The sequence below is a fragment of the Sebastes fasciatus genome, chromosome 6 (assembly GCF_043250625.1).
Source record: "Sebastes fasciatus isolate fSebFas1 chromosome 6, fSebFas1.pri, whole genome shotgun sequence".
Lineage (NCBI taxonomy): Eukaryota > Metazoa > Chordata > Actinopteri > Perciformes > Sebastidae > Sebastes > Sebastes fasciatus.
Window position 1 is genome coordinate 2,172,857 of NC_133800.1, and position 26,165 is coordinate 2,199,021.

The following is a 26,165-nucleotide window of genomic DNA, read 5'->3' on the forward strand; positions in this document are numbered from 1 at the left end:
CTGTCTCTGTCCCGCTCCCTGTCCTATCTCTGTCCCTGTCCTGTCCCGGTCCCTGTCCCTGTCCCGGTCCCTGTCCCGGTCCCTGTCCCTGTCCCGTGAACCTCTTCCCCCGCTCCCTTCCAGCTCTACCTCTCGGTAATTGAATTAGCTGTGTTTTGGTTGTGGGCGGGGCTTGTCTTTGTTGAGTGACGCCCCTTCAAATGATCCCGACCAATGAAGCGGTCCCCCGCTCCTCCGGAACCGAACCCACTCTCTCTCTCAGTCTGCGTCTGGAGCTGCCTGCCCGTCTCGAGCCCTCACCCTCCCGTCTCGAGCCCTCACCTTCCTGTCTCGAGCCCTCACCCTCCTGCGCGTCCCGGCGTCTCAAACCCAAACACAAGAAAAAGAGGAAGACTACACAGCGCGCGCTCATGGGAGAAGGTTTTTTTTTTCTAAATCCTGCACGTCGCACGAGGACTTCTATATGAGGAGGATACTTCGGGATGCGGACATAAACAAGCGTCTCCACGGAGAAAAGACACACCGCTGTCCGTCCTCTCTCCGACACAGAGCAGGACTCCTCCCCACCGCGGCCGTGACACCTCCGGTACATCACCGGGAGAGGACAACAGCCTTTTTTATCCGCTGGAGACGGAAGAGCGAGTGTGACATTATACCGTTCACCCGCCGCTGACTGGCTGACTGTACGGCTTTAAAAAGTTGCATGGAGAACATGGACATCTGACGTGCGCCACACGGCGTCATTGGACACATTGAGCCTCTCTCTCTCTCTCTCTCTCTCTTCTCTCCATCACACCGTGGACTGACTAATCCCCTGCGCTCTGGGTTGGAGTAAGAAGAAGAAGAAGAAGAAGAACAAGTGTAGAGCAGTTGTCATTAGCCCTGCCAGCGGCTCCATCCAGTAGCTCCGTGCCTGCAGAAGGTGGACACTAACCCACCAGACACTGACTGACTGCCTGTTGGGCTGCGCATCTGTGTGTGTGCCGGTTGTGCATTAGTGGGAGACATATTGAGTCGGATTTGACATCGTGCATGCCATAAAGCGTGCTGTGATTCATCTGGACCCTCGAGCCGCATCACAGAGACGACACAGTGACGCGTCGGGTTTGTAACTTTAAATCCACGTCCACCTGAACAAGTGTCCTCTCAAGTGTCCCCTCGAATGGTCACGTCCTCGCTATTATTCCCTTCTGCCTTTTCCATGTTGTGCGCATTTCTATTTGTTTGGCAAACTGCGCCAGCAACACACGGACACATGTGAACGAGCACGCGCCACCTGTCCCGGTAGAAGCGCCCGAACACAACCCGACCGACCGACCGACCGACCGACACTGAAGAGGAATACGTGCCGAAGTTTCGCTGTAGTGATGCTGCAAATGGAAATGGTCATCTTCGTGTGCCTGGTGCTGTTGATGTGTGTATTTAGCCAGGAGCCCAGTTCCAAAGTGGTGGCCGACCGCTACGCCGTCTTCTGGAACCGGACCAACGCCAAGTAAGTGGCCTCACACACCGGGCGGGTTCCTCCGCGGAGAGTCGGCGATGTTCTGTCTCCTCCTCGCGTATATGATGCATGAACCCGCAGGTTAGCTGGAGCAGGTCGGTGTTTGTTCTCCGCAGTGAGGGCATAATGCCAGTAGCTCTAGGTCCAGGCTCTAGCTGAGGACAGGACCAGGACCAGGACTAGGCTACCGGCTCTTTAGTTCCAATCCGTGGCTGCTCATTAGCAGCGCGTCCCTTTGAGGAAAGTATAGATTCAAACCGTGCGTAATAAGGCCTGGACACACCAGTCATGGTCTGGTGTTGCACCCGCTGTCAATATCACAGGAGAATTCATTGTGAATTATTGTAGCTGTATAGACTATAAAAGGCTCTAAAGCCTGGAGCATTATCTGCTGTTGTCCGGACTCCGGACTCAGGCTGGCTATTTACACGACCCCTCTGGACCCATTAGCAGCTCAGTATCTAACTAGTCTCAACTAAGCTAAGCACCTAACAATCACCACAAAGTCCATTAAATATGCCCATTTATTTACTCCCTTCAGACTGTGGACTGTTGGTTCATTGCCTTGTTTTGGGGAAACTTAAATTGTGGGCTAAACGTGTCAGACCTGCCTGAGTCTTTTTGTGGCTTCAGCACTAACTAACGAAACTAAATGTAGGCAGAGAGAAAATAATGTGTCAGTCAGTGTTAAAAAGCTCCTTCACCAAATTCAGTATCATAATGCAATTTATGGGCATACAGCAGTCCAAGCACACCTAAAAGTATAAATAGGAGTGCTTCATTAATGTTATTAAGGTGCCATGCACATGACAGAAAATGACTAACTCGTCTTTGAGTAGGCTGAAGCCCAAGTAGAATATTCTGGTAATTTGTTTCTACTATTAATCTTTAAAATTGTTATTAAAACACTTTTTTTTCTTTGAAGAAATCCTTGAGCAAATTAATAGGATACAGTTTATTGTGTACAGCATTATAATGTTGGATCATTGAGCAATATTGTAGTAAAGAAAAGTAGAAAAATCAATGAAATTTGGTTAGGACGTTTTTAAGCTTTTAGAGATCAAATAATAGATTTGCTCAAATTAAACAATGCAAATAAATTCTGGATAATAAAAGCCAGTGTAGTGTAACTGTTGAATGCGGTGGAAGGGGTTTTATTCCACTACTGTAAGTGTAGTGTGGAAACCATGGACTTTCCCATTCAAAACTTTTGACAGTGTGCAGCTTCCTCATTCTAAAAGGGACAAAGTTTCCCCAAATTAAACTTCACATATTGTTTTTTTTTTAATATATATATATATTTTACATATTTTTGAGCCTGAGTGGTTGTTCATTCATAAATCCAGACGCACAAGTCATATCTTGACTTAATGTCTCAAAATAAAAATACTCAAATAGTTAATTTAAATATTGTTAAATGTTTTAGGGATAAAATTGTATGCTTTTTACTTTCCATTTATATTAATAAAAGGACAAGTGTGTGTGTTCAACATTAGACTCAGCACTGTTAGTAGTGAAGTGAGGATTTTATGTGACCCAGATGGGCCACATGAGAGAGCGTCAGCAAAGTTAAAATAAAAGTTTTTCAGACGTGCTCCGATCCCTCTCTGCTCGGCCGGGCTCGAGTCGACCTCAGTGTTCAGTGTTCAGTGTACGTGTTTGTCGAGGCAGCGTTTCCCACTAACAGTCCCTTATGGAGTCAGACTGTACAGCCTTGTCCCCGGCTTATTAAGTCTAAACACTGCTGCTGGAGTTTACAGAGATCTTTCACTCAACTGCCAACGGCACTTAGTATTTGTTGAATAAAATCCTCAGCTTAGCCCCCAAGTGTGCACAAAGCCATTAATAGCACATGCTGAATTTGTTACACAACTATTTATATTCAGTTTGAAGTTTCGGAAAACCTGATTTATTGCTTGAAGCAATTAGTGGTCAGGGGTACAAACGGATGGCTGACTGTGAGCCCTCTCCTGAAGCCGGGGCCAGTCTAGCGGGGTGCGTAGATTCTGGGCCTGATATACCGTAGACCATGACTGTTGTGGTCTAGGTCTTTACTCTGGCTCTAGGTCTTTACTCTGACTCTGGCTCTGGCTGTTTATTTATGGACCACTTTTTTCAATAGAGGCAAACACAATTTTGAGTTGAATCTAGATTCCTGCTGTTGATAGACTTTCATTAGACAGTACAATTTTTTGTTAAACAAAAAAGTTTTGACTTGACCGGCCGCTCAGTTAACTTGATATCTTCCAGATGTGCTGACAAGTTTTCTCAGTTTCAGCGAAGGAAAAAAAAGCTAGAAAAAAGGGAAATTTAAGTAAATCTGTTAATCTCAGATCTGACACACCGAGAGGGGAGAAAACAAGAACTTTGTGAACCACTTGGCTTCATGCATGTTGTGTCTTTTACTCTCTTTGTGTCCAAAGTTAAATCTGAGAAATAGATAGCTTCCAGAGCCTCATCCGCTTCTGAAGCCCTGAGTTGCCCGAGGAAAGGAAACAGGTTTTCACAGAGTCTGTAATGCTGCTAACACCAGTCACTCCGTTCTACTTACTCTAAATAGAGTTTGTTTGACTCTCACCCCTCTGGCTCGAGGCAGGAAGCCAGAGAGGTAACACAACAACAGCAGGAGGAGACGGAGAGAGGGAGAGATAGCAAACTTGTCTTATTGATGACTCGGTTAATAAATATTGAGTCCCTTTCTTCATGCATTAGGCTACAGTAGAAAGCTGGTGTGGCACTGCTACGTAACTTGCCTACGTCTTTGTTCTGAGACTCCACAGTCACACCGAAGGTTCGGCATGCTCCAAGAATTTACTGTGAACGCCCCACGCACATAAACCGGTCCATCTGAGACATGTTACTTTATTATAGCAATAACTCAAAATTAATAATGTAATTTGTCACTAATAATGTTAGCAGGTAACTTCAAAGATGTTTTTTCCTTCTAGTTTGACATACTCTTTACATTCTTTCTTGTTGGTGTCTGAACGCAGTCGTTCAGGGCTCGTTTTACTACCTAAAAGCCATTTGCCGACATTCATTTTTGCCCCGTATGAAACTGCAGCTTCCACAGACTTGAAAATCACCCCAGCTAGATAATCCATCACACTAAAGCTGTAGTTTGAGGTTGGTTTTGTCACAAAATCTGTTTTGCTTTGAAATGGTTGCACTCAAGTTGGATGTTTCACATCAGCGTGTGCAATACGACGTAATGCTCTGCTTACGTTGACCAGCTGAAATGCACAGAGAGAAATGAAAACCTATGTGTGGAAATACCAACGAAAAACTGTTTTATTTACAAATTTTGTTCACCTGTTTTCCTACAATTAATTTGAAGTTCAAAACTAATATTTTCTTTTTAATTTTATATTGCAAAATGATTGGAGAAAGTGTGATCTAGATAAAATAAGCGAAAGGGCTACTTCTGCTGTTGTTTCGGTCAATGGTAGACAAAACAATTTTACAGCTTAGACTACCAGTAGTATTGAATGGGGAATCTCAGATGAATGTGTCCGAAATGGAACCTTTAGTTCCAAAAAAACGTTTTTTTTGCAGTTTAGAATTTCTTCTATTTGGTTTTGCTGTGGTCAGAATTATAAGAAAATGGTAGATTAGTGTGTAATTTGACATTGGTTTAGTGCATTAGCGGTGCCTCGGGTCTTTCTGCTGGCTGTTTGTGTTGTTGGTGATTGGGGTTCGAGGCTGAGGGGATTTCCATGGTGTCTTGTTGGCTTCAGTCCACCGTTGTGTATCGACTCCAGCATGAAACCAGAAACTTGCTAACTGTTTTGTTTTAAACACCTTTATCTCTCTCTTTCCCACACTTTCTCTTTTAGTTCTCTCTTCATGTTTTTTTTATTTATAGTTTTTCAGCATTTAGCTGATGAAAAAGTTATTTTGTTGGACAGTTTAGAGAAGTGCAGGAATTCTTGAAGTTTTATCTGTCCGTAAAGAGTTCCTCAGCTTGCAGTAACTTAAAATACAGGCACATTTTCTCTGTGTGGATTGTGCCCTCTGCTATCGCGCTGACTGTCTTTGCTTGTGAGTATTTATTCTAATGAGGGGACAGCCAGTGGCTCTAATGGTGCCTCAGCTGTAATGCCGAAGAGACGGCCCTTCCCTTCCTTTCCTTTCTCCCTCTCTACCCTTTCTTCTTCCCCATATTCCTCCTCGCCTTTCTGCCGTGTTGCCTCTCGGCGCCCTGCCTCTCCCCGTCTCTTTCACTCTCCCTCCCTCCCTTCCTCCCTCTCTCGCTCTCTCTCTCTCTCTGTCTATCCCTCCTTGCCGGGCACAGAAAATGAATGAATACAATTAGATATTTCGGGAGTCCCTCCACGGCTGATGGTGGAGAAAGACGCGCAGAGGTCAGGCACACTCTGTGAGGAGCTCAGGGAGAGGTCATACACATACGGCGAGGAATAACGAAGCAGAAAGTTGGCCTGTGAATGACAAACTTGTAGTAACTAGAACTCTCCTTGAAGTGGGTGGTTTTATTAACATTAACAGTTGTGGTCATGCACACGGCTCAGGGTGATTTGTATTTGGCTGCATAATTTGTAGCTCAAAAACAAACAGCCTGGGAAGCATAACGTGCTGCCTCTCGTTGTAGTTTTTAAATTTTTATTCATACTGTAACTGGAGGCCTACAGTATGTGTAGTAGTTTGGTTGTTCGTATCAAAGACAACTTTCCTTTGTTGCAGTCATGTGTGGCTTGTCTCTGTCTGTGCATGTGCACGTTTTTATGTTTCAGCGTGCATGTGTGTGTGTGTGCATGCAACGTACCAAACGAGCCTTGTGGTTATATAGGGCTTGTTTCCTCTCCTTCAGACTCATAGATACCAGAATAATTACATCTTTCTCCCTTGGACTTCTCATTACCTGTCACAGACCAATGGGACATGAATACGCATTGTGTCAATCTGTGCTTGTGTGTGTGTGTGTGTGTGTGTGTGTGTGTGTACGCGTGTGCAAATGCTGACTGTACACTAACAAAGGCACGTACGCATGGAAGTGGAAAGTCAGTCCATACACCCTTCTGTCTGTAACAGATGTGAAAATGATATATGACAATATTATATTTTATTTCAAATTAAAATTCTGAAAACCGAAGATTTTAAAATCAAGTTAGTATTGCCTTTCATTGCTAAAGTGGATCGTTTTTGACCCCATGTCAGTCTTTCTTGTGCCCCTTATCATTTTTATAGTGACTCGCTTGGGGCCGTGTTTTACTCTTTCCTCTCGCTCCGGCTCTCGTCCTCTCCCTCCGTCTCTCTGTCTGAGGGCTGATTAGTTCTCGTTAATGACCTCTTGCTCTGTCATTCTTTTATGCCCGTGGCATTGGCAAGCACAAGCACCGGCCGAGCTGCGGGGACCGCGAGCGTAGGGAACACAAAGAGAGCGAGGCTGAGAGGATGTAGAGAAAATAAACACAGGACCTGACGGAAAAACCAGCAAACTGTAATGATGGTGTTTGTGTGATGTAATACTTCTATTAAGGTTTAAATGGCACTCTGTGTTTTCTCACCAGACCTGTAAATGCACTTTCCATTTAAATTAGATTTTTTTCTATTAACTAGAAAATGAGCCCAGCAGGCAGTAGTCAATGCTTAGTCAATGTGCTCTGCAGAGCAGCTGTTCTTCAGCGCGCGGTGGAAGAGGGGGAGGACTGCTGGCCGTGACCCTCGTGGAGGTGCTATGCGGCGGACAGAAGCAGCCCTGTCGCTGGGGGTGACTGGTGGTCAGGCTGTAGTCTTGGATATGCTAATCCTACTGACGGAAAGGCAGCCTGCAACTGGATAGAAAAATACATTCCCAACATGTATTATTTTTTGGTATATATATATATATATATATATATATTTTAGATTGGATTATTATTGATTTATTTATATTTATACTTTATATATTTATTTTTTTATGTAAAAATAATTATGTAAAACAAATTTTGTTCTTCAATAGTTTTTGTAAATAAATAAAAACAGCAAAACATTTTATGTTTTTAAAATATGCCTTCAACAATTGCTACTCTTTTGCGACCTTGATTTGGGTGATTTATTTATCCGATAGCAACCGTGTTTGCGCATGATTAGATAAATATCACTCATAGCCTGACCAAGGTTAGCGGTGTTGAATTGGTACTAAGAGCCTTAAAAAATCCCACCGTCGAGAGAAAATGTTTGGTTCTCCACCAAAGGGTGGACGGGATCCTATATTATACTGACAGAAATGGACAATATTGAATGGCAGCTTCACTTCAGCTGCACATGTTTCCCTCCCTTGCCTGGGGAACCAGATTTTAATGTCCAGGTTTTTGTTTTCAGAGTAATCACTCCAAGGTCAGACGGAGTGCTGAAACGCTGCTATCAGCTGAGTGATCTTTCTTCTAGCCCTCATTCAACCCGTGGCTTTCAGGGGAACGCTCCGTATCGCTCTACTTGGAAACAATAAAGTATTAACCAGCTCGTGCAGCAACGCCCACATGTGCAAAACTCGACAACAAATAATGTTTCTAATTTTTGCTTGTCTGTTGCTACTAGATGTATGTGTTTGTTTATTCATTTTTCTCAGTTTCACCCAGAATTTCAAAGTTGTAGAAAGTTTTCTTACTTAACTGCTTTTTCTAAAGTTACTTTGGGTAGAGATCTGGCAGGTTAAAGTTGTATACACTAGATTTGTACTTGATATGAACAGAGTAGACGGAGAAAGAGAATAAAGTATTCTGCAGTCGGGTTTATTTGGCTCCCATATCAGAAAAGCTTATGTTTCATTTTAAGAGCCCAAATAGGAGTGATTAACAGGAATACAGGACTACTGCAGGTCCAAACGGCGCTCTAGGAACCTCGCTGTCGTGTATTATAAATCCTCGTTCCTGGCTGAAAATGGCGCTACCGTATCCTCCTTCAGTTCCTCTGCTCTCCTCTGTAAGATGGAGGCTTATAGAAGCAGCTGTTACTGTAGTAACGCTCGGCTGATCTATCACCCCCGACCAGAAAGGGGCGCTACTGAGAGAGGTCTGATACCCGCTTGTGCCCTCTGCTCTCAGCCTAAAGCATTTCAAGTGAAAGCTACATCCATTTTGCTTGATTTAAACCAGCTCTTTCTGCTTTGCTTGATTTGACCTCGTTAAACTCATTTACTGTCAACGTCATATTATATATTTACAGGAACGACACCAGCATGTAAAGGCCAAAAAACGACTGATGGGCTTCAAAAAAATGTTTTCCTTCACTGTCACCGTTCACTATTCAACTGGAAAATGTGACGGGAACGATTGAGACTGTTCGCTTTTTGCCAGACACATTTTCCACAGATAATTCCTTTCATGGTAGGCTGGCTTCGGACCTTACTCTGCCGTTTTCCTTATTTAACTTGGGGGGCTGCGGGGAAGTGACTGGATGTTTTTCTAGCTGGGCAGCAGTGTGGAGAATAGATCCCAGAAGAGAACACATCTCCAGCTTGTGAATAAAGACCTAATTGACGGGTTGTAGCCAGTTGTAAATGACTCATGAGGTAATTCGTCTTCACAGACAGACTGAGAAACACACTGAGGGACTGTACAATTGTGTGGTCTGCTTTCCCATTTGGAATTGAGACAATCTACTTGGTTTATTTCCAAACTTTTATAACCCAAAATAGAATTTTCAGAAATCATAAAGTGCTGCTTATAGCCAGAGATGGTGTTATCGCCTCCTCCAGTTTCCATGGATTGCGTATACGGCTTCTTCGTTTGATGTTTCTCTGTTTGCGTTGGCAAGTCATGAAAAGGTGAAAGCACTAATTGATTCCCTGGCCTTGTTTTTAATACGAACACCTCTTTGTAAAGCCCACACTGCTGCTAAGCTTCCCAACTGACATAAATATAAATAAACAATGTTGCTTTCACTGTGTTCAGTCTACCGTTGTGGTGAGACAGACATGCCAATAATAAGCTAGCTGCATTAGCCTGTTTGAATTGACAGTAGAGAAAAATACTAGCAGCCAGTGCCCCCCCCCTCCAATGCTGGGCCGAGAGACTGAAAGGCAGCCATTGTTCTGCTCTCTCTGTCCACTCCACATAGCCAGGGCTGAAAGTAATGTATTCGCTTTAAACAGAGAGAGAGAGAGAGAGAGAGAGAGAGAGAGAGAGAGAGAAAGGGAGGGCAAAGGAGAGGAGCGAGGGAGAATGGTGTGAATGGCTCGGGGGGGAAAGGGAGAGTGCACAGCTGAAGTTGTAGTACGCTTTTGGACAGAAAAAGGGAGGAGAGGAGGAGTATAATGCGAGCGCCAGACACGAGGGGAGAGGCATGTAGTAGCCAGGAGTGACACAGTGTGTGGAGAAGAAGAAGTGGCAGTTTCCCTCATTTCCAACTAGCCTTATCCATCCTCTCTCATCTGCCTCCCTCCCCTCCTTGTCAGTCCTTGCCAAGGTTTAAAGATGCATGCGGCTCTCTGTCTCCCCGGCGGTGACCGTGGCCGGTCGGTCGGCGCTGGTTCTCCAGGGGTCGGACCCTGGGCCTTCACCCCGAGGAGGTGCTGTCTTTGCGGTCCGTGTTTAGCGACACTGGGGCTATTTTCTACAGAGACAGGATTAAGGCCGCTCAGGTTTAGACACCCTGCTTTTGTTTCCTTTGACACTGAAGGCTCCCACACACAGGGCTGTGTTTACTTGGGGGTTGGTGCTGTGGCACTAAAGTTGCATTTCGCTCTTAACTACTGTGACACATTGCACGCTGTGCCCTTGAAAGTGCATTTCCCGCTGAAATGCATGTATCGCAGTCGGAATGCCAGGATGTGTGTAATGTAGCGGCTTAATGGAGGGTTTCATTCCACAACGCTATATATCTGCTGTGGAGACAAATTGGTGCAATTGGAATGAGCTGTTTTTTCCCTCAGCAGTAGATCTACTTTGCAAGCGAAGGTCATAAAATGATGCGTTCCATTCATTGTGATGAATAATGTGTATAATTATGCACGATTGTAATTCAAACGGTGGATATCTCATTTTGTAACAAATCTCCTCTTATTTGTCTTTGACTCGGCTCGTCTCGTTCGCTGCATCACTTTGAAGGCTTGGGGTCTAATAAGGCTAAGTGGGATTTTGACCAAAAACAAAATGCAAAATTACAATTATTTTTAGATCTATCACACCGTATATTAAAAGTCTCATATGTCAAAATGTAAAATCAGCTAAACTGAACTTGAACGACTGCTACTTTGGCATGAAAAGCTCTTTTTCAGATCTACTTTTTTCCTGGATCCTTTCATTAGGCAACAGATGCTCGTCTGATCTGAGCTCTAGGAAGAGTCTGGAATCAAGCAGATAATGAATCATGTTTAAAAATGTATAACACAGAACTAAGTCTGACGTCTTCAGATCAATCTGGGTTTGATGTTTAGACGAGCGAGTGTTTTGCGTTTGTGGGTATCCATGTGCCCACATGTGGGCATGCCCGTATATGTTTGCTGGCAAATCGTGCGCATACGCATGTGCGTAGTTATTCGTGTGCATGCGTAGATGTGTTTGTGTGTGCGTGCGTGGTTATCCTGAGCCGACCTTGGCATCGAGGCCCGCTTTAATGAAGCAGCAGAAACACACACCCGTTACTACAGCAGAGCACAGCACTATTCTTGACCCAATTCTCTGAGCCTGCTCCTCTGAGAGCTGCTTGATAGTTTTCCCATTTCGTGAAGTTGCATCGTGCGTGTGCATGTCTTTGTTTATGTGTGGTGGTTAGTGTTTCTGTGTGAAACTATACGGAGTGTGTATTTTTTTCCCCTGAAGGGAACACGATTGATCCGGGGAATGTGTGATAAATCCCATCTTCACCCTCTCCTCTCATCTGAGCCCAGCTTTGACTGGTCGGGCTTACTCCAAACATTATCCCACAAAACCAAATATGACACCCTAAAGAACATAGACCGACAGACACACACACACACACACACACACACACACACGCACACACACACACACACACACACACTCTGGTTTAGGAAGGGCAGTTCATTATTTCTTTAGTGAGGTTCAAGTTGCAGGAGATGTGGTATTTATTCTGCTTGTTTATTTTCTTCCTCTAAATCAGCGAGCAGCGAGCCTCGGAGTGCAGCAGCCTTTGAACCGCGGCCTATCCCATGACTGCAGCACCGGGTATTAACCCAGAGCCACTGAGAGGCTTAAAAAGCCATCAGCTCATTGTCCGGAGACACAAAAACCCCCTTCCTCTAAAATCCCCCCCCCCCATTCCCTCTCTTCTCTTCTTCCTCCTTCCCTCCTTTCTTAAGAATGCCTTGAGCTGGCCTCTGCTGGCATTCATATTAATCAGTTTTAAGGGTCTAATGAGATAAGTGAGACTTAAGGGGAGTCCCCAAAGTGGCCTAAGCCTTGCGGATAAACAGAGGTGATGAGCGCTGCTTATGGCTACATCCTCAGTGGTGTTTTTTTTCCAGCATAGTCATGCATACAAAAGGTTTTAATGTCCTTAATCTCACTGTTGCGCTTTGAAAACCACTTTTTTAAGAGGAAGTCATCACCTTTCCTCGTAAATGGAGGTGCTGATGACATTTTGGTTTGTTTCTGGGTTGAGAAGCTAGTGCATCTGTGAATCTGACCAGCGTCAGATCTTTTCCTCGATAACTCCCTCCTTTGTCCTAACCCCCACCCACCCATGCAGCTCATGCCCTCTGCTCCTCACCCCGCCATGTATCCCTGGAATATAGACCAGCCGCTTTCCTCCCGCTCTTTTGCTCTTTGTGCCATATTGTCCTCTCTTTCTTTTCCCCGTCCTCCCTCCCTTCCTCTCTCCTGTCCCTGGGATTAGCAGATCTTTAACTGTACTGTCCATGTCCTCGGCTCTGGGGGTCCTGCTGAGGTGACCCAGCATGCCCACTGTCAGCATTAGCTTCAATGTTGTGGCTGCAGCACTTGACTGACAGTCGCTTACGCTCTCTTTCTCATTCCCCCTGCTTTTCTGTCTGTTTTTCTTTTTCTTTTAATCTTTTTTTAAAAACATGCACCACCCTAACCCCCTCCCCATTTGTACTTAAGATCTAACCTCCAAGACAGAGAGACAATAACTACAATGTGTGTGTGTGATGAAAAATGGTTAGCCAAACCGAGAAAAATAAAAATATGGCACCAGTCAGACAAAAAGAGGTAAATATGGCAGCAATGGTTGATTCAGTTTTGGATTTGAAATGTTCCACATTTGAGACATTTCAAAATTGGATTAATGAGGCAACATTGATTAAAGCTACTTAGCAAGGATAACCTTCCTAGGCAAATGAAATAATCTATAATCTGTAATAATCTGCCCATAATTCAAAAGGTGCAGATGTCAGGGGTCAGACAGACATTTACAGTAAGAAGACCAGTTTGTTTAAAAAATACACTGGAAAAGTTCATTGATTAGATAAAAAAAAAAAAATTGTTTTTATATTCCTGCTTCAGAGAAAACATCAAATAATATTTTTCCCGCATATTTTGGGCTCTTGTGCTCAGAGGGTCTGGTTTAACTAAATCAGTAGAACTACTGGAGTAGCTGTGAGGCGGGACAAGTCCTCAGAGAGTTCAGTTTCACCTGCTGTTCTGTTCCTCTGGGCCGCAGGACGCCATGACGTGAGACATTCCAGCCAGGATTAGAGCGTGCACGGCAAACGGAAGCACAAATAAGAGCGAGCGAAGGGGCTTTATTTCAGAAGTAACAGAGCGTTTGGCCTGGCTGTTTTAAGGTTAATGCCTTTTGACATTTTTACAACATTTTATGAGAAATTCAGTCATAATTTCCTACATTATTTTGTTATTGAAGCACAATTTTAAAAAGTGAAATTGTTAATATTGAAACACTTCAATATAATTAAATGGCGGCCCGCCTGTGAATGAAATACTTTCTTGGTCATCCAGCATTAACACATGTGAATAGGCCAGTATGCCTAGTTGAGTTCATATTCTTATCAGGGTGTAAGAAAATATTGAAAAAATTTAATATTGTGATATCATATTTTGTGATACTGTACAGATTCTCAAAAACACTGTATACATTTTAGTTAATACTTCACATGCAAAGATTAACTCTGTCAATTCTTTATTTAATTTGCAAAGAGATGTGTCCTCTCAGTGTATATGTCCTCTCAGTGTATATGTCCTATCAGTGTATTTGTCCTCTCGGTGTATGTGTCCTCTCAGTGTATATGTCCTCTCAGTGTATGTGTCCTCTCAAAGTAGAGCTGATTTTACAGGGACTGTGATAAATGCAAATACAGATCCAACTGTTCTGATTGCATTTGTTTTTACTCAGATGTGCATATGGTAGTGTGTTCTTTATGCTATGATATTTTTCCTAAAATTAGATTATAAAAATCACAATATATCATCCTTGCTACAGTAACAAAATACATCGCAATATATTGAATTGTAACCTCTGTATCGTGATACATATCGTATTGACAGATTCTTGCCAGTACACAGCCCTAATTCTTATTTATTTACATCTTGGCTCATTAAAAACAAACATAAATTATTAAAAAAAGTTTAAAATTGAACAACAAAAAACATGACAAATTGATTAGAAGAAGTAGCAGCTGCTGTTATAAAATAATTATAATCATGTATAGAGAAATTCTCAAAATTGTGTTACAATTTTTTTTTTGCTTTTACTGATAATATTCATATGTAGTGGTTGACAAAATAACATCTTACAGTAAAATGCAATCCAATACATTTTTATATTTTACCATACCATACTACCGTTCTTTTGTGGATTTGTGTATATGTATTTCTTTTTCTTTTTACATTGAATAATTATTTCCTAATTTCAGGTTTAGTTTTTCTTCAAATAGATATTCATTAAAGAGGTTATGCACACTTAAACATGTTTTTAATTTTTTTTTAGCTGTAAACTAAATGACAGGACAGTAATGTACGGTGATGGTGTTAATATTGACATTTCTTACCAAATTTATAAAAATCTGCATTTCATAGGTTGAAAATGGAAACATGAAAACATGCCAATAAATCAGCCCTGAACCTTGCAAGGCCAATGCTGGCATAGAGTGGAGCGGTTCGGAATGGAACTTATCTACGTCATGAAATTTATATTAAAAAATGATGTTAACGCCCTCCTTAATTCCTCAATTCCTGCCTCACACATTCTAACCCCTCCCTCCCTTCTCAGCCCTCTTACCTACTTTGTTTTGCATATTTTTAGAAATGATGCCATTGGTGGAGTTAGACTCAGACCTGGGGGTAAAGTGACACTCTAATACATCTTTTTCCCCAGTCAATTTTAATGAATTTGAAATTTTGGTTTAACTTTAGAAAATGCTAAATTGCCGTCTGTTCATTACACCTTTTTTTATGGAAAAGCCAGACAATTTGCTGATGTTTTAGGGGCATTATTTTTCATGAGGTACAGAGTTGAAGTGGATTATTAGCCTGTGGGAAAAGAGATGCATCATATTCCTCGCATTGGATTAGAGTGCGTGTCTGGCTGTGGGTGGAGTGATGAAATATTCATTACTGTTTGTGATCTCTAAGAAGAGTAGCACTTGCAAACCTTCGCACGCAATTCATGAAAAATGGAGTCAAGGTAGACATGTTGTGAGCATGAATGTGATGGAAGGTTGTCTGGTTCGTGTGTGACCTTAACCCGAAGCATTCATGTTGACTGATTTTTTTTTTAATAACTTTTTTAGTACTCTCCGAAAGTTGTTTAAATTGATAAATAACATAAACATCATGATGAATTTGGCTCTGGATTCCCAGTTTCCACGATAACTGTAGGTTCACAGGTGTCAGACGGTGTCAGACTCGTCAACCTGAGTGACATCAGGTTCACGGCTGCTTTAATAATGCAGCACAGCCACACTTTCTATGTCCTCTCCGGCTCTCCATCCTCTCCCGTCTCTGGGATGTAGAGAGCTGTCCTTACATTAAGACCGGGTCAGATTGCGTCTACCGTCGTACATTAGCAGCAAAGCCTTCCTGCCTGTATCACTGGTAAGAGGAACATGGCACGAAGATGGCTGAATTATTCACACCCATAATCGGCCTTTATGTCCTGCTGCCAAGTCTGGCCCCACTGTTATTCTAGTGCATAATTGATAGTGCTCAGAAGTGGAAAAGTTAGAATAGCAGAAGTAATGCAAAGCGAAAGTGTAGTCAGGCAGCACAAGAAGGGACGAGGGGGATTGGTGGGGTAGCGAGGGGGTTAGCGGGATGGAGGTGGGCCCCTATAGGAGTTTTTACACTGAGCTTGTGTTAGCCTTTACGGGGCTTAGGTCCAGCTAGCGTGAGGATCGCGTGTGTAGGCCAGCCAGACTAGTCTAGGGGGGGGGAGTTGGGGGGATAAGAGGGGGATGAAAGGAGGTGGGAGGGAGAGGAGATGGGGATCCAGAGTAACAAGGCCTGACGCTGAGCCGGCCCAGAATGTGGTCTGTTCTCCCCCAGAGTTCCTCTGAGGCTCCGCTGTGGGCAAATATCTTTTTTTGAAATTGAATTGAATTCGACTTCGGAATGAAAAAAGTTTTTTTTTTGTCTTTTAAATTATTGGGGAGACGTAATCACAACTGTTCTGTTATCTGCACGGTAGATTTGTACTCACGGGTTTGGTTTTCCTTTGGACCTAATCCAGTGAGTTTTTTCATTACCTGCTTGCTCAGGCAGGTAAGAGAGGCACAGACATCACATTACAAGCATGCGATACAATGATCGATAAACAGCAGCCTCCAGAGGAGAGCAGTGATTGGCCCCGATCCAATTGTAAAGAGAGGCCATCTATTGGGAAATTGAGTGAGGCAACCTTTTGAATGTGTTTCAAGACAACACTCCACTCTTAGAAACAGAATAAAATGCTGACTGTTACATATGTTATTTAAATTAAACTGCATATCTTTACGTAATTGTGTGGAGTTTGCATGTTCTCCCCGTGTTAGCATGGGTTTTCTCCGGGTACTCAGGTTTCCCCCCACAGTCCAAAGACATGCAGGTTCATTGTTGACTCTAAATGTCCCGTAGGTGTGAATGTGAGCATGAATGGTTGTCTGTCTCTATGTCATAGTCTGGAGACCTGTCCAGGGTGAACCCTGGCCTTCGCCCAATGTAAGCTGGGATCGGCTCCAGCCCCACCACCCCCGCGACCCCCGATGGGATGAGCGGTTACAGATAATGGGTGGATGGATCTTTACGTAATTCCTCAAAGGATTTATTCCTACAGTATTTTCTAGAGTTGGATATTTATATGGTTTGATATTTCTGCCTCCTCACACCTCCCATCCAGTCATTTCTGTGAGCGCCGTCAATTGAACGGAACACCCTTCCGTGGAGGTTTGAACGTCTCAGGTGAAGGTGTTAACACAGCCCCAGGTGTAGTCTATTTAACACCTCTCTGACCCTTAACAAAGCCTCACTAACTGCTGCCGAGCTCTGCCTTTTGTGTTCCATAACAAAGCCCTTTAGCTTCTAATAACACCACAGCACCGCCAGTGTCGAGAGAAACCTGAGATAAGGTCCACATCAGAGAGGTTGGTGGGAACTGTTTAATCCGCTCCTCGAAACCAAACCAACACACAACAGGCAGGGATCATGTTTGGCAAAGTGGCCTCGCTTTGATGGAGGGATCGGATGGTGCGAGCAGGAGCAATAACGGGGATGACGGAAAATAGAAAGGCGGCTGAATGCCGGTAGTCTTTTTACGGAGCTGTGAAAGGGAACATCTGGAGAATAATACAGGGAGTTGTACACAGTGTGTGCTAATGCTCACTCACACACACTCACACTCACACACACACACGCACGCACGCACGCACGCACGCACGCACGCACGCACGCACGCACGCACGCACGCACGCACACACACACACACACACACACACACACACACACACACTAATAGCGTCACAGCAGTACATTACATGCTGTTCTTTTTATGATTACGCTGATTAATTCGGCGATTCCCCCTCTAATCACAACAAAACAAATGATTTGCTCAATTACTTCAGTTTTTACATGTATGCAAATATACTGACCGCACAAATAAATTAACAAATAGTGGTCTATTCATTTTCCCTCAGATTGAAGGAGGTATTTCTTCTTTGCTCTCTTTTATTTTCCTAAAACAAGGACTTTAGTAGCAGTGCCTACACGGCGTTATCATTTAGCGCCACGTCCAAGCTATATATATTCTTTTTGTCAACATCACTTTTGCAATATATTAGAAAGTATCTTTCACCATGAGTCGCTGCAACGTGGCCATAAAAGCGTCGAGTGGAAACATTAGCAGCGATATGTCTCAGAAACTCATAAAACCAATTTACGAGTGCACTTAAGGCCCATACACCTACTGGAGCCGTTCTATAAAGATGCAGACGGAGATTGCACCAAACTCTCCCCAATTACCCACATTTAAAAGTAATAAATGTGGATCGATAAGTGATAGAGGGCCTGTTAATCGTGGACTCACCCAGTTATTTCCAATTGAGACTCTCCTCTTCAAACTAAAATTGCAGCATTTACAAGCTTACCATTGATTTGTGTTATTGTTTTCTTCCTACAGGCTAAACGCTGCATTGAGCTGTTTTTGCAGTCGTTCTCTGGAATGAATATATATATATTTTTTTAATCTTTTGTAGTGTTTAAATTCTTAAGAGACTCGCCTTTATCTTATTAAAAGAGAAACTGTGAGGACCAGAATGCTATTCTTTTTTATATGCGACTAATTCGTTTTTAGATATCCCAAATGAGAAAAGAATTTTAATTAAAGGAAACTTCAATAATCAACCCAATACTAGGTAAACAACGTGGCTGCTCTGGTGCGTGGAAACAATAGTGGCGGCCCCCCCTGTGAGATACCGTCTCGGTCACCAGCAGTAGGACACGTGAATAGGCCAGTTTATGTGTAGATGAGCTCATATTGGTATTTATTTACAGCTCGGCTCAGCGTGCCAGCGCTGGAATGCTATTGGCACTAGCAGGTATAGATTAGAGCCTTTTCTGTCTCACTGTGAAGTTAATTGAGGGAATCCTCCTCCCACAGTGGACGGAGACTGTCTCAGATCTGCAGCTTACTACAGCACAACAGTTTCACTTTTAATCCCGGTCGACGATTTCTGACGCCAAACTGATGAGACTGCATCCCATAAATCACTTCTCTGTGACCTTTTACACGCTCCGTCTGAAACAAGCCCATCTCATAACCCCCCCCTCGCCATTAACGTAACGTCATTAATATGATATAATGGCTTATTACGGTGTCACTAATTAGAGTGTACAGCAGTTCGATGTGTCATCATCCTATTCCACCATTAATTGCTTCACTAACGGTTTGCTTTTGCATATTTACATGTAACTGTGCGATCATTCTACATGGCTTTATGTGTTTACATACAGCAGCAGTGCAATAGGAATTTATTTCTCCCCTTTGCAACACTGTGATGAGTAATTTTCTAGACCTAATTAGTGCATTATCAAGAAAAAGTCTCATCAGGAAATGCCACCGCTAATGCCCATGGCTCGGCTGGCATTTAGTTTAAATACCCACGTGGCTGATTGGCGGATGAGCTACTGTCTTTTTGATACGTTCGTGTGAACATGTGTTATTTATGTGCAGTTTTTCACGTAAACAGCCAATTAATTAAATGTCACCGCAAAGCTCAGATTAGCCGTATGTTTATTTGCTCACAGAGCATGGCATGATGTATGAGAATTTGAAAAAAAGGCAATAGATTTGTGATTGATGTTGTATTATTATTTGCTTTTCATGGCTTATCATACAGATTTATGCATAAACACTTCCATTATTAGAATACAAGTTTATATCTCAGTGGTAATTCAATTTTTTTCTCTCTGTGCCCTTGAAAGCCACTGAGAAGACATTACTTTTGTCCTCACCGATCTCCCAGTAGAATAATACGTTATTGTGTCTGTTGTGCAAATGTTTTACTTCCACATATCTGGACACACAGTAATTCCTCTCCTTCTGCCTTTGTTTTTTTTTTGCTGTGTCTCTGTTGCTCTTTTAATTGTGAATTTTTCCAGTGTTTTACAGCCTAGTAATGATTTTATAGCAGGCTGTTTTATACCGGTGTCCAAACCTGCAGCCTGAGGGAGATTTAGTGTGTTGCCGCTGTTGGGTAGTGAGCTCTAATTGGAAGGTCAGGGGGACGTGTTTCAGAGTAGCAGGAGATCACCCGCGTACTGCAGATTTAAAGGTTATCCAAACCCACCCACAGACATAAAGATGTAATTTTCCTGTTATTATATTAGCCATCTGGATGGAGAATATTGCATGACGAACTGATTTGAAAATTGAATTTTAAAATCGGGCTCAAACTTTGCTTTTAAGCATCATTTAGATTACACTGTATAAAATATGTCCTTTCAAAAAAGATGCAAATCATTTCATTACATGATTTGAATTAAATAAGATCTCACTACTGTATTACCGTGCACAAAGTGTATTTTAGGTACATACTGTGCTATTTTGAAAAATTTCAGACGCAAGTGGAATAGTCCTCTTGGTTGCTTTGACACCAGGAAGATTTTTTCCATCCAGCCATGGCGTCTCTCTCTTAAGAACAGCTGCCTCTGGTCCTGCGTGGCATGCCAGAAGTTAACCACACTGCAGGCTCGGCTGGAAGGCTGAGACGTCTGTGTGCTCCGCTCGCTGTGTGTCTGAGGGGCTCCGTTTCTGCATTTCGTGCCACATTTCGTGTCTATCGCCAGCCCTTCTCTCACGCTTGCCTGGTCCTGTGTCGTTGATGGGGTTTGGGTGGAGGGTGGAGGGAGGAGGGAGGAGGGCGTGGGGAGGAGGAGGAGGAGGAGGGAGGAGGAGATGGGTGGCGGCTAGTAGATAAGTGGTCGATGTCTGGCTTACGCTGTCGATGTAGGCTGGGGTAGGCTGGGTCACGTGGTGGTGGGCCCACAAAAAGATCTCCCCGGGTGATTCTTGGCACGCAATGTTTTCAACTCCACACACACACACACACACACACACACACACACACACACACACACACAGCTTGTAGACAGACTCCTACTGTACATTCACACACACACACACACACACTTTTGACATTTGGTGACACAGAAAACAGTATCTTACTGACCTCCAGCCTAATTGAGGCGGGCACCTGTGAGCTATGTTGTTGATTTTGTGCACCTGTCTGTATCCATGTCCATTAGTGTGTGTTGCTGTGTGTTTCCCACCTGTGTGTGTGTTTGTGGATTGAAGTGTGGCTCAGTGCCTTTCCACCCACCCTCAGTAGCAGTACGGTTATTGACAACAGAAGGAAAGGTGAAGGTTCTGCAGACAAAGAGGCAAAATGTGCTGACCAGAGCATCCAGCGACAAAAGGAGCGAGGAGCGTGGGCTGAGGGAGGCGAAGGGAGCAGAGAAAGTAGATCCACCATAAACAGCCTGCTGGCTCAAATGAAGCGGCTGGGCTCGCTGACCAACACTCCTATTTTATTTCTTCCCTTCTCCTTTATTTTTTTCTCTCTCCCCTGTTTCTTTTTCCCTCCTCTTTTTCAGTCTGCCATTAAAGCAGAAGGAATTGATTTTTCTCATCCTTTCTTTCCCCCCCTTTCTTTTATTTAATACCCCTCTGCCATTGCCTATTGCCTCACAGCCCAAATCGATACAGTATCTGCATGTACACTGGGATAAAATACAAGCGCACACCATAACAGTGTCACAGCGGGGGGTTGGCTATTCTGAAGCCAAGTGTCCTCTTGTTCTTCATCTTTTTCTACCTGTTTTCTCTGCTTATTGTGCACCCTCCCTGTGTCTTTCCTCCATCTCCTCCTCCTCTTCTTGTCTATCCACTCTCTACACCCACCTTCTTGATTATTTCATTCGTGCCTCCTCTCCTTCCTCACTGCCTCACTCTCATCGATGCAAAGATGTAATGCACAAGGGTGAGAAAGTTAAGAGACTGAAAATGCATTTACAGTGCCCCTCTTCTCCTCTTTGCCTCCTCCTCCTCCTTGGGATGGCTTGTAATGAGAGTCTGAATGCGTGTATGTGGGTGTGTTGTGTGTGTGTGTAAGTAATGAGAGTGATATCGGTTCTTATGGGGGTCAGTGGGAGCAAACAACAGAGCAGGACACTCACCATTATAACCCCTTACCCTGCTTTGTGCGTGGGTAAGTGCATGTGCATTCAGGGTGTGTGTGTCGGTTACACTATATATGCAGAGCTGACTCTCTATCTGCAGTGTTCTCCGCTTTAACCTTCTCCTTGTCCCCAGTCCAGCTACGTCCTGAGAGAAGCACATGTAGCCCCAAACACACACACGGACCCCTCACAGTAAAGCGGTCAGGGAGAAGGACCGACACACAGTCGGAGACACACTGACACCACTTCTCCATCGCCGTCTCTCTTCCTCTCTGACTGCTACTTGACTGCCTTTGACTGTATTCAGCGATTCTGTGCAGCAGCACCGAGAGAGCTGTCAGGCCCAGTGTGGAGCTCCCATGCTGGGCTTGCTGTTTCCTCAAGCTCCCCTCTCTGATGACAAATGACCTGTGTCTCTAGATCAGACGCAGGGAGCTGCTGTGGGGGCGGGGTGAGGGAGGGTTTAATAGTGTAAAGTGCCCGGTTATATGGACTGAATTTAAAAAAGGTACTAGTGGAAGGCAGTTAAGGAGAGATGGAATGACCCATATCTGTGAGAAATGGAGCCTTTGAAGAGACTCATTCACCTTCATTGAGTCACCTTTACTTTGTTTACAAAATGCAATGTGTGTATTTGTACCATGAATTATGTAGTTAAAGCTGCAGTGGGTAGAAATGGAGCAAATATTATTAAAAAAAGTTATTTTTATAAAACGGTCACTATATCCTGACAGTAGAGTATGAGACCGGTAATCTGAAAAATATCATGTTCCTCTGTGTCCTCCGGTGTCCTCCGGTGTCCTCCGGTGTCCTCCGGTGTCCTCCGGTGCTCCTAACGGCATCTGCAGGATTTCACAGACAAGAAGAAAACAAGCAGTCAGAGCTGATCTGGAGTCTGCCGAGCATCTGAGAGCCGGCTGTCAATCACTCGCGAACTCCGACCAAACGGTCAAACTACGCAGCGCTGATAAATGAACAATAACAAATATGAATCAATATTCTGTTACATTAATGCCTATTTCTCTCCTCAAATGTTTTCAGAAACATCTTGTAGTGTACTGTTTAGCTGTAAAATGAGAAAGTTTGTGACTCGGCAGCCATGTTGAGATCTGTTGAGGAAATACCAAGCACCGCCCACCAGCCGGAGCACAGCCAATAGGAAAGAATTTTTGCCCAATGATGCCAAAAACTTGTTGCCTACTGAAGCTTTAAAGCATCAGATGTGATGACAGGTGACAGTTAGTTGCGACACCACAGCAACACCACCCGATGGTTACACCCATATCTGTGTACAGTACACACAATTAAATAGACACACCTATTTAACACAATGAAGCGCATCACAGCTCAATATTTAGACATTTAGTCGAGTGAATACACTATTGCAATTGCAACAGAGTCCTTTGGAATCATAGGTTACCGTCAGACATTTGGCTCAAGGAAAAAATGATTTGCTTCAAAATTGACAGGGAGGTATTTCTGAGTAATTTAGTCCTATTAGAATAGCAGCTGATTGGAGACGCTATTATTTCTGTGTATTACCGGGTAAATGGCCTCTGATTCACTGCTTGTCACAGGACCGGGCAGCCCAAGGGGGGCCGGTGTGACTAACAGTTCCTCTTTGTTCACACCAAGGTTTTCATCAGGCCTTCAAGACCTCCATTTTTTAAACAGAAATGCCTAATTCATCCCACATGGTTCCTTCTCTCATTTTCTTGCCCTTTTTTTCATTCATTTTCACATCCACGCACACACATCACAGATCAAACCTTGGCGCGCCCACTGCCCGATCAGTCGTGTACAAACACAGACAAAGACACACATTTACATGCATACGCGAGCGCACACCTTCACCCTCGGCTCCTGCTTGGCTGTACCTTCCCCAGTCAGTCAGTCAATGTTGGATCTTGCTGATTCAGACAGCTGTCACAGCAGCATCAGCACTGGGGGCTACGCCAGACAGACACCATGCACAGCCACGTAGACATTATGCTCTGTGTGTGTGTGTGTGTGGGTTGGGGGGATGGGTGCATGATGTGTCTGAGCATGCATCAGAGGTTTAGGTTAATTCACTTTATACTGTATTCAACCAAATGTATGCTGTAGCTGCGTTCTCTGTATTATTTCACCTTGCGGTTAGAGAGATGGTGCCATAAACAAGAAGTTGCAGATTTGGCAGCCAATGTTTAGCGTTGAGTGCTCCTGATGTTGTACCCTAATCTGCTCATTCATCGTAATCTGAACAGGTCGGCTAACAGACCTAATTTCGTGACGGATTGGATATGACAGCCATTTGATGGCAAAACGTTTTTTAGTGATTTGATTCTGAAGTAAATTCACCTCTGGAATTAACTCAATGAAAAAGTGAATTAACCTCAAACTCAAAGAGCCAGTTCACCCAAATTACAAAAAACATATTTTCATCACTCACCTTTAGTTGTATCTAGTCATGCAAAAAGTTTAAATTTTGGTGGTTTTGAGTTATCCTTTTCTGAGACTTCTGCCTCCTACCCACTCAGCGGTGTCCCTGTTGCTCTGGATAATCCATAAACCCGGCGACACTTTTCATTGGCATTATTTCTCTGGTAAAAAGTAGTTCCAATAAAAACGGAAATGTTGAAATTGTGTTCAGTGGATTATCCAGAGTAACTGGAACATGAAATCTAAAAAACAAATAAAGCAAAACGATGTGCATGGCTATAGACCACTAGAGGCAAATGAGAAAACAGGTTTTTTTTTGTATTTCGCGTGAAGTGACTGATAGATTGGCATGTCTATACAATCATACTGTACATTGATGTGTTTGAATGCATGAGTCATGTGTGTGTTTGTGTGTCTTTTTAGTCCATTGGTGGTTGATGACTGTGTGAGCACCACTTTGGGTCCTTAGCTCCCACTGTGCCCTTAAGGGGGGGGGGGGGGGTCCTCCATCCATAGATTAGCCACCATCTGTTGGCTGGCACTTGACAAACACATAGCCTTCTTCTGCACACACACAAACACATAGACAACCTTACACACATCTGTTGCATCTTTCCTGACTTTTTTAGTTTAGTCTTTCCATCCATCCATCTGCAACTGCTTATCCCGTTAGGGGTCGCGGGGGGGGCTGGAGCCGATCCCAGCCGACATTGGGCGAAGGCGGGGTACACCCTGGACAGGTCGCCAGTCCATCACAGTAGTTTAGTCTTTCACCTAATCTTATTTTCACCGTCCCTGCAGCCACTATTTATTGCATCCCTCTCCTGCTTTCCTATATTGCACTTTCTTTTGCCCTCCCTTCCTTCTCTTTATCCTTCTCCTTCACTTCCTCGTGTCCTCCTTAAATATCAACCCCTCCCGTTCCCTCCCTCCTGTCTGGTGGGAGTGTTTGGGTGTGAAAGACTGTCATTAAAGAGATGCCCCCTCTCCTGCTGGGAGTAATCATCTATGAAAGAGGACACATTAATGTTACCACAGCTAACACAGTTTGCTCTGTGTGTGTGTCGCTGTCTGAGTGGCCCATGATGCCAACATGGCCCACTTTGTTTCCCCCCCAGCACCCCCTCCTCACACACTCACCAAATCCTGCCTCAAGGTCACAGTCACTCGGGCCATACGCTGTGTGTGTGTGTGTGTGTGTGCGTGTAGATCTGTTGCTGATCCCATGACTCCTGCTTTCTTGTACCTTCATGAATAGGGCTCATTCTCTGCTGAATCACAGGCACATTTTTCAAATCCTATTTTTGAAATTGGCATATAATCTGCAGACCAATTTCACAGGAATTGATGCTAAACTTAAATAAATGTGTGCATACTTGTGTGTGTGTGTGAGGGAGTGTGCTTGTGTCAGCGGTATGTGTGTGTAAGTGTGTTGGTGCACAAGCTCTATTTTTGTGTCAGCGTTGTTTGTGTTTGTGTGTGTGGCATCTCTGTGTTTCATCCTGCCTCCTGGGCTTCAATGCTCTCTGAAGGTCAGAGATGACACCGTGGGAGAGGGGTCAGTCATCACTGCCACCCCTCCATCTCCTCCTCTCTCCATCTCTCCATCTTTTCTTTCATGTATTTTCATCTCTCTCTTGTGTGGCTCTTGGTATGTGGACTTTATTAAATTTTCCTCCGGGTGGGTGACGGAGAAGACAGGAGGGGATCATGGGAGTCATCCCCTCTTTGCTGCTTTCATCTGTCTCTCCTCTTTCATTCCCGGCGAGGGGACAGTGGTCGGAGGGTCCGCGCGGTGAAAAGGTAGCCCAGGAACCTCTGCCCTTTTTGGGCTCTGTGCTTCACGACAGCTCCCTGATTCCATCTGGAGGTCAGGGAGTGGAAAAGAGATAAAAAGAGATCTCTCTCTCTCTCTCTCCTTTCACATATTACACGCTGCACTCTCGTCAAGCCTGACAGAAAGGTGGAATCATTGTTCTGCACTTCTGCTCTTCTCGTCAATCTTCCTCAATCAATAGAAATTAAGAAATGTGCTTTGCAGCAGCAAAATAAGATCCAGCCTGGGATTGCTTTGCAAATTCAGTTAGTTGGATGTCGAGCTCTTCTTTTAATGAACGGGTCAACAGATCCTGTTCTGCTAATGCACACACATTCTT

The 26,165-nt window shown here is 43.8% G+C and overlaps 1 protein-coding gene across 2 annotated transcripts in view; it reads left to right on the plus strand.

Moving 5' to 3' along the window:
• Positions 1–260: 260 nt before the first annotated feature.
• The window catches only part of efna5b (ephrin-A5b), a 116,925-nt gene continuing 91,020 nt past the window's right edge, over positions 261–26,165 (plus strand). Inside the window, exon 1 of one of the 2 annotated variants that reach the window (XM_074637163.1) lies at positions 261–1,492. In XM_074637163.1, the coding sequence (XP_074493264.1) occupies positions 1,368–1,492 (125 nt within the window). In that variant the 5' untranslated portion in view covers positions 261–1,367. The remainder of the gene's footprint in view (positions 1,493–26,165) is intronic. The other variant, XM_074637162.1, reaches the window with a different exon arrangement.